Below are 11,438 nucleotides of genomic sequence, written 5' to 3' on the forward strand. Positions count from 1 at the left end.
GGCGGAAGCCAGCCAGTGTACCCACGGGGGACTGCCACAGCCCAGCTTCTTGCCTTGGTACCCTCTCTGCACGAGAGACGCAAGGATCGCCTCCTGTCCAGAGAGGCCACTGCTGTCTGGCAACAGCCTTCTGCTAGAGGGTGGTCACACACACCAGTCAACAGCGCTCCAGGGAGACCCGGGAGCCTCCAACTCCTCAGCCGCAGGCGAGGCTTGTCGGGGCTCCAACAGCAGCCCCTCTGCAGCTTCTTGCCTTGGTACCCTCTCTGCACGAGAGACGCAAGGATCGCCTCCTGTCCAGAGAGGCCACTGCTGTCTGGCAACAGCCTTCTGCTAGAGGGTGGTCACACACACCAGTCAACAGCGCTCCAGGGAGACCCGGGAGCCTCCAACTCCTCAGCCGCAGGCGAGGCTTGTCGGGGCTCCAACAGCAGCCCCTCTGCCTGCAGAACCAGGGGCTGAGACCCTGACGTATCGAGACTGGAGGGAGGGCAGGGGAAGTAATGCAAGGACAGGCAGTCGTCGTCTCAAACAGAATGGCAGCATCCCTCCTGAAAGCGCCGGCAGCAGGAACGGGCAGTGTCCCCGCCGCCCTGCTGCCCCCCTGCTCCTCACCGCTTTGGGGATGGGGGGGATGGGGGCTTGTCCAAGCAGCCCACACAGTGGGTAGAGCAGTTGCTAAGCCCCCGGAGAAGTGAACTGTGTGCAGGGGGAGAGTCGAGTTACCGCAGCCGGGAGCTGCTCCACGTGCTGCGAGTGGGCAACAATGGGATTTTATTCCCCCCAAGCGGGGCTGCTGCATTACATTCTGTAGAAAGGCACTTGCCCGTTTGTCAGTCTGCCTGTCGGAGCTCCCCGCTGATGGAAATGCAAGTGTGCTGACGCACTCCCTTGGCTTAAGTTTCTCCCATGACCCCTCTGTATCAGGAGAATGTGTTGGTCTTTTTTCCCCGGCCAAGCTCCTTCCACCTGGTCACAAGCGCCTGAGCAAGCTGTGTCCAGCGCGTTGTAGCACTTCATCTGTGGCCTCTACTGCAGCCCTGTCCAATAAATCATCTGGCCGGGCCCCCCGCACGAGGAGCGTGTGTCAGGGCAGCGGGACGCCTGCCTGCTGTCACTCTGCTTGTGTGTCAAGCGTGCGGCACGTGTTAAATGTCTGACAATCCAACATTCTAGGTTATATCCCTCAGGATAAACGCCACGAGGATTAATGGGACTTCTCTATTAAAACAAAAGTTTTCCACAGTGACCTTTCCATGTTAATGCTCTCTAAAACCAGGGGTTGCATTTAGCGCTTTATTTTTAGTGACTGTAACTCTCTTTTGCTATTGTTTGGAAACCTTGGCTCGGCTCCTGACTTGGCCACGCAACACAGGCTGAACACACTCCAAGTGTGGACATGGATACGCTGCAGAACAACAAGCGGCGCACGCAGCCGTGCTGACACCAGAGTAAAGCAAGGGAGTCAAGGCTGGGTGGAAACCCTCAAGAGAACATGGGATAATCCTGTGGGTCCCAGTCTCCCAGGTGGATTCCACCATCTGCCCCAGTTATGACAATGTGAAGTTAATCTGATGTCAGTCCAGGGCATTTTGACACGATCAAAGCGCTACTCCACGACAGATCTTTTCAGTGCACTGAGTTGCCCAAACGAGACTGAGCCCAACTCCCAGCAGACAAGGCGGATGCACACGCTGAACAGCAGTGAAGTGGTGCAGCAGTCACTGAGGAGTCGAGAAAACACTTTTATCCCTCCCCGCTGCCAGGAACGATCCAATTGCGTTCCCCAAGTGGTCTCTGTATGCAGCCAAACCCAAACGAGACTGAGCCCAACTCCCCGCAGACAAGGCGGATGCACACGCTGAACAGTGGTGAAGTGGAGCAGCAGTCACTGAGGAGTCAAGAAAACGCTCTTTTATCCCTCCCCGCCACCAGGAATGATCCAATTGTGTTCCCCAAGTGGTCTCTGTATGCAGCCAAAGGACGCTGGCGGTCCAGGCCACCTCACACCTCTGTGCTCTGCCTCCCCGCAGGAGGGGGCAGAGGAAGGGACAGTCCTATCTGAAAATGCTTCGTTGTCAAACCACTAGAAATCCTGCACTTCAGAGCTGGTGGGAAGGGAAAAAGCAAGGAGAGGGGGTTGTGGTTAAAGCTCCACAGGCATCTGTTAACAGCACCCAGTTTACCAACAGACCCTGTGGATGCAGAGACTGCCTGTACCAGTAACCGGTGCTGCTGTGGCCCCACTCTGCCCCACAGCACCGTTCCCAGGGCAGTGAGCACGAGCTCACTGCAGCTCCAACCTGTGCTAGCACTGACCTTGTCACAGAGGAGTGAGAGCTCACCCCAGCTCCCCAGGTGACGTACAGCACAACCACAGCCTTCCCCTGGGACATCTCCCACTGCTCCCCAGTAAGAACCCGCTCTGCATGACCCCCAAACAGGGTCGACACTTTGAACAATGAAGGCAAAGTCTTAATATTTTCGGTTACTTTCCCACATGGTCAAAGCCTTACATTTCAGTCCAGCAACTTCATAATCTTCCTCCTCCTCCTCTTCCTCCTCAGCATCTGGTTCATCAGAAGCTTCCTCACCTTCTTCACCTTCATCTTCAGCAGAATCCTCTGCGTAGCTCCTAGGGCGAGGCAGGTAAACATGTTTGTGGTACCAGAGCCTGGGCTTTGGAGCCCTGGGCCCTCTGTTCCCTGGCAGAGACTTGCTGACCGCCCCAAGGTACCACACTCCCCCCGCTCCGGACTGCAGCCGCCCGGTGTGTTTCAGAGAGCATCGCGTTGTAGCTACAGCCAAAAGGGCACTTCCCAGGCTATTCTTTGAACATCTGGGCTGAAACCCCCAACAGCTGAACCTGTATATTTTCTGCTGCCCTGGGCACCTTGACCACGGTAACGGATTTTAAGGCTGATCGCTGTGCAATGATGCTCCCCGAGAGGACGTGCTGCTGCGCTGCCCAGCTCTGCAGGCCTGGCCTAAGCAGTTTCCAAGGGAGGGGGTTCTTTTGTTTCTGCTGGAATATTTTCCCATTATCTCCTTCCACTGTCATGCCACCTGCACGTGCGCCACAGGAACCAGACCTCGGTCACCATTATTTGCAGCTAAGCTTGTATTTACCAGTGAGCAGGGTCAGGCTTCTCCTGGGCTGATGTCAGGAGCCACAGAGACTCCCTGCTCGGGACAGTTCTGTCTTCCTGCAGGTGTCTGTTAAACCATTCAAACCAGTACAGAAGCAGCAAAACACAACAGGGTGCCAGCCAAAAGGGGACAAAGGCAATGCTGTTGTGGGAGTCTCGGTCCTCTGGAGAAAGAGGATCTGGACCAGTAAAAGGAGTGAGAATAAGCTCCCACAGCGGGGGAGGGAGGGGGTGCAAAAGTGCTCCCAGGCTGACATTATCCTCCTGCCTCCGCGGTGAGACAGAAGGCAGGTGAGGCAGAGGCAGGTGTTCCCCACCTGATGGCTCCAGTCCAGGAGCCACGCAGCTTGCAGAGGGCTCTGCCACATCAAAGGAACCTGATCTCGGGCTGGAACAGCTGCCCTGACGCCCTGGCATTTCTGAACAAGCCTGATGAACTCTCAAGTGGTGCCAGGGAGTAAGCAATAGTTCTGAGGCCATACCCCACCTGCACGTGACAAGCCAGGATCCAGCTCACCGTGCTGTGCTCTGGAAGGGGGATCTGCACCTGGCTGCAGCTTCAGCTGCCACTCAATAGCCTCACCTCGCTGACACGCAGGGAGGAGCAGCACAGAGCCACAGTCAGCAGAGGACAGACCTCGAGGACAGACCTCTACATCTCATCTACATTGAACTTCCAGTATGTAATTTGAAAAAGAATTCAGCCCCTTGCTGTCTGGGGGCAACTATGAATTTCTGCTGTATGGAACAGCTTTGATTGCTCCTGGAATCCTCTTTCCTCTGCAGCCCCACAGGGACTCCTGCCCTGTTAAGGTTCATCAGGTCCAGGAAACATCAGGGGAGCATTTTTGTAGCCCGATTTTTAGTAATACAGAGGGAGCTGAGCTGCAGTTTGCAGTAACGTCTGCTTTCATCTGACAAGAGCAAGACAGTCACTCAAGCCCAGCAGACTGCAGAGCTGCAGGGCTACCGACTGTGCTCCCAGGAAAAAGCATCCTGACCAGTGCTCAGCCAAGGGGAACAGCAGCCCCCAGCACATCTGGGTGATGTTTTGTGCGTGTTTTCATTGCCAAGCTCCATCCATTTGTTAAAGTTCCTGAGGCTGTCACGGGTCAGTACCAGCCAGGTGTACTAAAGCTACAGCCTGAAAAAAATTGCTCTTCCATTGTTCCAGTGCCATGGAGTGAACTTTCAAGTTCACTTGGGAACTTTCAAGTTCAAGGGCACTTTCAGCCCTTCCGCAGGGGCTCTGTCTCAGGCTGGTCTGCTCATCTCGTGAATGCCCGCCCAGAACCGTGTGTCGGCAGCAGCGGACAGGGAAGGGGGTCACTCACCTGCCCCGGGAGCTGCGCCTGGCAGTAGAGGGCTGACACGCTGGGCACTGCCATTCGCCGTCGGGAATCTCATAGAGCGCCGGGCGCAGGCAGAAGAGGTGGAATGCTTTGTTACACTCGTCACACAGGATCAGCTTGTCGTCCTCACCTACGAGAGGGCAACTCCCTTGTAACCAGAGCCGCAGTCTTGCTCAGCCGGAGCAGCAGAAGCTGCTGCAGCGCTGGAGGTCAAGACAAAGGAAGAGAAAGATGCAAAATACCCTCTGAGGGCAGGGACCCTTCCTCCTTGGTTCCACCACTGCAGTGGAAACCAGCAGCATTTACAAACAAACAATGCAGAGTCCCTTGCGCTCCAAGTATTTCACTGAGGCAAAGGTAGAAACCTGCCAGGCAGGGTCCACCCAGGCTAAACCTCAAGCCAAACACGGGGAAAGAGAACTCAGCTGCGAAGATGCCCAAGAGCCTAGCGGAGAGCTACAACGCAGCTATTCCTGTTCTATCCTCAACACGGTCAACCTGCACAGCATCTTCTGTCCTCTGAAGGTAGCAAGCCTGCAAAGAAAATCAGTATGCAGCAGGACTAGCTCTCTGTGCTTCTCACTGATGCAGGGCAATGGGGAGACAGTCCTGAGCCAGCTATTTCACTTACTGAAGAGGAAAAAAAGAAAGCAGGGAGAGCTTGCCAGCATGTCTCTAACAGCCCAGTTCTTCAATTCTATGAAACTACAGTCTCTTAGTCTCAGGTGAGCCCCTTTCTATCTGTCTAGAATCCCCTCTCAACAGCACACAGGACAGTTTTGCATTGGTTTGGAATACCCCTGAGGCTCCACAGAGGAGGAGGAAGTTGCACCAGTTTGGCCCTTATTTCTTTGAAGAAGTGGCAGAGCCTTTTCGTGAACAAAAGTGGCCCAGCACTCCCCCAGAGGTCTGTCTGCCCTCATTCCCACTAGCGTTTCAGCAAATAAAGGGAGACAAAAAAGCACATGATGAGGCAGAATGTACTACCAAGCTCTTTCCTCCAGGCTTCCATCCAACAGAGAGGTTATGGCAGAACAAATCCTCCGCTGATGACCCCCCCTACCTGCAGGACTCTATAGCCCTTCACGCTATAGTGTGGACCGAGAAGACGGCCCGTTGTCACCTATCTGGCTACTTCCACAGCTCAAACAGTTCTACTCCCACTTCAGTCTCAAAGTGGCCTCACCCCACCCCGCTCTCTCCCATACAGCTACAAAGGGCAATAACCTTCCCCACCTCCCCTGCACATCCCCGCTGTAAAAGACAGAATTAACCGACAAGGTTCAGAGATCCAGAGACCATCTGACCACAAAACTGAAACCAGGTTCTGGACAGTGGCACAAGTGTTCCCAGCGGGGTAGATGACTCGTGTCCAAGTGCCCTAAATATCCAGGGGACAGCAGCTCTGCAAGACTGTGGATGGGTTTCGTAAGAAGGGCTGACTGGCCCCAGGGTCGAACGCTTCCGTGAGATCAGTGCTTCTGACTGTAAATCCTGACATTCAAACCGCGAAATACAGCCAAAGGCAGAGTGACGGACCACGAGGGCACGTTGCCTGAGCGGGGAACGGAGAGGTGACAAGCGTCCGACTGGTACGCAGGCGGGGGCAGGAACGCATACCTTTCTTGCGACACACTTTGCATCGGGCATTCTCTGCCGACATATCCCACTTGATACAGGCATCCAGCATCCCCAGCAGCACGTGCATACGGGAGAAGGTCTGCGCCTCGCGGATTGCCGTCTTCCACTTCTCCATGGCCGAAGCAACCTGCAGACAGACCTAGCAACTTACAACGAAGCACACAGACACAGCCTGCTACAGTCTGAAGATGTTTTTATATCCTTTAGCTGGGGCCCTTCATAACCAACGCTCGGCTCTGTGTTTCTTTCCTCCTGCACAGCCTCAGCAGTCCTATTTGTGGTTTATCCATCACCAGCCTCGCTGGATCAGACAGTTTGTTCATAACAGTAGAGCCCTTTTGCATTTCACAGCCAGGCTGAAACCGCCTACGTGAACTCCACTAAATTCTTGCTCTGAAAGTCTAACCCAAATAATCACCAGGCTGAGAAAATAAAAGGCAGAAATCTGGCCCTGTAAAACGTGGGATGAAAGCTAGGAGACAGCTGGCACCCTCCTGGAGCAGCGGGTTGGAGCAGCCTGTGCTGCCCTCCAGTGGGGTCTGCACAGCCACTCCAGACCATCCACAAAGCCACCAGCACAGTCCTCCTGCTCCTTCCGAGCAGGTTAAGGGTACTCTGACACCAGTGACAATCGGATCTGACAGGCAAAGCACTTGGAGCCCCAAATGTGAAACCAGCCACTTTCCTGAGACAGGACAAAGCTCACGTGAAACCCCAGAGGCAGCTGAGTGAGGGAGAACACATGAAACCTGCGACTTGCAGCAAGGCAGCTGCTGGAGGCAGCACACGACGGCCCCAGGCGGGATCTCAAACTCAGCTCTGGAGGTTCGGATACAACGTTGCGGTGAATCGGAAATGCACCAGGCCAGAGGAGTAGTTCAGAGCCTCCGTGTGTGCCACTCCAGCGTTAATCCTTTGCTTTACAACAATGAGGTGACGGCCTAGACATGACAGGGACATAATAGGACTCAAGTGACTGTTCTTCTACCCCAGGAGAATGAAAACACAGTGTCAGATGGGAAAATCTGAACTCTGCAGCTGACAGCAGTTCGGGAGCCAAACAAAACCTCGATTTCTGCAGAGTTGCACATTCTCCTCCGACTGAATCTGAGGAAGCCCAGCATATATTAGATGCTTGGAAAAACACACACACTGTTCTGAAATGCCAACAGCCTTGCTGCCACTGCCAGTGCGGAACCTGGAGCCTGAGACTGTCAAGACAAGCGGAAACCTGCAAGACCTGCTGCGGCAGATCACACAGGGCCGAGCGATTCCTCTGCAGAACATTGCTGAGGTGCTTCACATACTGTGGGATTGATTTTCCAAGGGACTGTTCCATGGGTTTTGCTGTTAACATACTGGGTAACTGCTGGGCCAAGATAAATCTGCAAAAGCTGTTGGCAAGTCTTGTTGAGATTCTTCTCCCCAAGCCTGTGGAATTTAACAGATTTTTAGCCTTGCTTCCCAAGCATCATGAGACTGGGGCATTTTAGCTGCAGCATTATCAAGGGAGTTCAGGCTGCCAACGAGGCAAAACAGGAGACTGAAAAGTTACTTAAATACCCTCCTGAGGGGAGAGCAGCAACACAGCAGGGAAAACAAAATAACCACAGTAAACCTGTACAGAAGTCCTCGGCCACACTTCAACTGCAGAGGGACAGAAAACGCCTGCTTTGGTCATGGTGGACAAACCTCCAGCTAGGAAAGGTTCTCATCTGGTGTCCTGAGGTGACAGAAATCCCTCTGAACAGCCAAAACGGCAACTGCTTGGTTGTGAAGCTGCTCTTTGAGGTACTGTCTGCAGGTGAAGCCTGACTGCCCACCCCAGACCCTCCTCTGCCGATGGCAGGCAGAGCGGGGGACAACCCACCCGTGCTCTCCACTGCCTCAGGTGGTTCTGCTGATACATCTCACTGCAAAGAGGTCACATATTCCCTGTCCTATTCTGGGACAGTCCAGAGTGCTGCTGCCACTGGAAATGGGAACATTTGTACAGAGGCACGAGAGTGATTTTCAGGAAGAGCCATCAGCTGGGTCCATGCTCTGCAGCGTGAGCTCGGCAGTGCAGCTGAGCCAGCAGGATCCCCCAGTACAGACAATTATGTCAGCAAATAGGCGCCTATTAAGCTGTAACTTGTTTCTCGCTGGGAAAATGACACATAACCACCTCTCAGGACTGCAGTCCTGCTCGCAGAGTCTCTGAGCACAGGAAGTGTTTTCCCAGCACAGCCGTGCTGTACCATACCTGCTAGGGACTCAGTGCAGTTCTGCCTCTAAAGGGCTTCCTCATCCTTGGCCTAAGCATGAGATTTGGCTTTAGAAGACTAGCAGTAGGGTTCTTTCACTGGGTAACTCATCTGGGCTGCTCTTTCAAGGTCATCTGTAAAAGTCTTCTGCTTTGGTAAAAGTAAAGCTCATTCCGGATAAATTGAGGCAAAAAAAACCCCCAAAACCCTAAACCAAACCCAAACCCTAAAATCAAACAAACCAAAAAACCAACCCCAAAACCCAACAAAAGTTGAGTATTGCTTGTACCACCACGAATGTCTAGAACACTCTGAGCCAGGTGAAGAAAGCACTGCACTGCAGAAGCGAATGGCCCAGAGGCACTGGTGGAACACAAAAGCCAGCGCTCCGGAGGCAGACGGGCATGGCCGCTCCTCAGCCTGGCCGAAGTTAAATCTGTGCCCACAGACCTGCCAGGCTGAGCTGAACAGCTCAGCACGCAGCCACACTGCACGAACTGGGTGACAGTGGAAAAGACTGGAAGTAACTTCTGGAAACTTGTCATTAAGAGAGCAATGCTCTAAGGTAGGTGGAGAAACCAGAACATTTATGATCAATATGGCTCAAATTTTCAGGCAACAAAAGCTTGGGTTTGAAACCTGACCCAGCTTTAGCAACAGCAGGGAAGTGACCAGGTCTCCACCACAGAGCTCCCACGGTGACCCACCACCCACTGAGACACTGCAGTAAATCTGGTGTCACCCGTAAAGCACATCCTACAGGGGTGACCCCGATGGTTGTGACTCTAAGACATGTGAGATAAGGCATGACACGGCGTGGCTGGGGAACGCGAAGATCCCAGCCCTGCCTGTCCCAGGCATCACTGACTGGTACGGCTCTGTGTCCTGCTGACAGCTCTGAGGGTACAGCAGCCTGCCAGTCCCTCTGCTCGAAGGACCGAGAGGTTCCAAGTTTGCAAAGTTTAAGCACTTCAGAACAACTGAGGAACGTGAACGTTTCCAGCGCCTGTATCCTGTATCACGGCAATGCCACAGCAAAGACTCGATGTGCAAAAAGGGGCTCAGCACACACTGACAGAGCTTTAAAACTCCAACACAACCCCACAGCCCTGCACCAGTCAGGTATTCCATATCTCTGTTTCCAGCTGGAAATTTCAAATGCTTGTTGATCCGATTCTGATCTTGCTGCTTCTGCCGGAGTCAGTGATCAGTCGGGGCAGAGCACTTTGAAGGGGGAAGTCTTGTCACAGGGCACTAACGTCCCACTCAGTGCACAGAAACTACCCCTGAGCACTGGAATCCCTCTTCGGATGAGACGCTGGTACCGCTCGACTGCCCACAGAGCCCTTCCAAACCCTCCTCAGCCCTTCTGCCCCACTCCGAGCTGGTGGGGTATGTATTTAGCCCCCACCACCGCTCTCCTGCTGCAGGTGCATATAGCCTGTAGGCCCAGACGTCCAGACAAGCTGCGTGCAACCCACAGTCTGGACCTTCCGGGGGTGTCTCCAGACAAACGATGACTGGTTTCTCTTCCTGCCTAACACCGATATTTTCCCGAAACCCAGCTCCCCTGCAGTCAGCGTGTCTCTCCTCTCTATGGGTCAAAGGCACGAAGCCACCACCAGTCCTCTCTGATGGGTACCACTCCTGTTCAGATCTGTAAAGATGCTCCAGAATATGCTTTTACTAGAGCACCCAGCTCCTGTGAGGAACTGGGTTAGTTAGTCAGGTTATCTGACTTGACCCATTTCCTGTTCACAGAGAGAAGATTAACTGTGACTCCTCACCGTGACTTTAATTTTTCCAATATCTTTACTCTTCAAAATAAACAGGGAATAGCCAGCCCCACCACCGACACACCCGCTGCACCCCAGACTTGGACTGGGGAGAAGCTGCTCAGGATTTAGTACCCAGAGAAATACATTGTCCCTGCTTCAAGAGTGGTATTACAAAACCAAGCCAGAGCCCTAAGGTCAACAATACCTTAGCTTCTTCTCTCATTTTCTTGTCTTCATCTATCTCCTCAGCCTTGGCAATGTAGTCCTCTCCCTGATGTTTCCTCCTCTTCTGCTTGGGAGCCATGAAACCCTGCAGAAACTTCTTCACGACACCAGCCTGGAGCGCAATCACACACTCTCCGAAGTCCTTCAAGCTCTCCAGGGAGTGTACCTGTCAGGGAGAGCCAGGAGCACAGGGCAGCTGGATGTTACTCTGTGCTGTTTTCAGGCAGGGTACAAGCGACATGCTGTTCCAGGCAGATTTATCCCCTCCTGAACACACTGAGGGCACCAGGAATGCTGACATGAGTCAGGCTGAACTAGCCAGAGCTCTAAAAATTCCTACTTTAGTTCATGGCACAGTAACTTCCTTGTGCTGACAGACCCACGAACAGAATATCCTTTACGTCCTGGAACTGGGACTCAATCATTACCTCAAGCCTAAAATGGTCTGAATTTATGAAAAAAAGAAACCCCAAAAATTAAAAAAAACCCAAACCCCTCCAAAATGGAAAACAAGACATGCTGGCTTTAACACAGAGGTAAAAACCAGCTACAAAGATTTCTGCTAACACTCCATAAAGAAGCCCATGAGCAGATGAAGGAAACAGGACAATTCCACAGCCACGCGGAACACCCGGCTCCAGCACTACAGCCCACCTACGCCAAACAACCAAGCCAGCAGCTGTGTAAGCCTGAAATAAAATAAGGACACTCCTTTTCCCGATCCTCTTGTCTGAGGGGAACAGAAGACTCAAGACCATCTCAGAAAGCATCAGCTCATGCTTGTCTTGCTCAGCACTATGTTGCCTGTTCACTCACTCTTGCTTCATATTCTGGTGTCACTTCAACGTATCCCAGGCCTCCTTTCTGCAGCCGAGTTGCAACCTCAATTAAATCACTTCGGAGGTAGTTCAGCAGTTCTTGGTTGCCATCACAGGATTTGAGGCCCAAGTTCTGTTTCCGAGCCAAATGCATCGAATGTGTGATGTCCTGATACCTGGAAAACCAAAACCAGCCATTGAACACACGCGGAGGCTGACCCGTTGACTT

At 53.1% G+C, this 11,438-nt stretch overlaps 1 protein-coding gene across 1 annotated transcript in view; it reads right to left on the minus strand.

Moving 5' to 3' along the window:
* Positions 1-11,438, minus strand: part of BAZ1B (bromodomain adjacent to zinc finger domain, 1B) — a gene marked incomplete at both ends in the record, with an annotated part of 33,059 nt that overhangs the window by 2,251 nt on the left and 19,370 nt on the right. The window contains 5 exons of the mRNA XM_010134244.1: positions 2,517-2,635; positions 4,484-4,631; positions 6,122-6,269; positions 10,372-10,557; positions 11,208-11,385. Of these exons, the coding sequence (XP_010132546.1) occupies positions 2,517-2,635; positions 4,484-4,631; positions 6,122-6,269; positions 10,372-10,557; positions 11,208-11,385 (779 nt within the window). The remainder of the gene's footprint in view (positions 1-2,516; positions 2,636-4,483; positions 4,632-6,121; positions 6,270-10,371; positions 10,558-11,207; positions 11,386-11,438) is intronic.

Source organism: Buceros rhinoceros, unplaced genomic scaffold (genome assembly GCF_000710305.1).
Source record: "Buceros rhinoceros silvestris isolate BGI_N320 unplaced genomic scaffold, ASM71030v1 scaffold20294, whole genome shotgun sequence".
NCBI lineage: Eukaryota > Metazoa > Chordata > Aves > Bucerotiformes > Bucerotidae > Buceros > Buceros rhinoceros.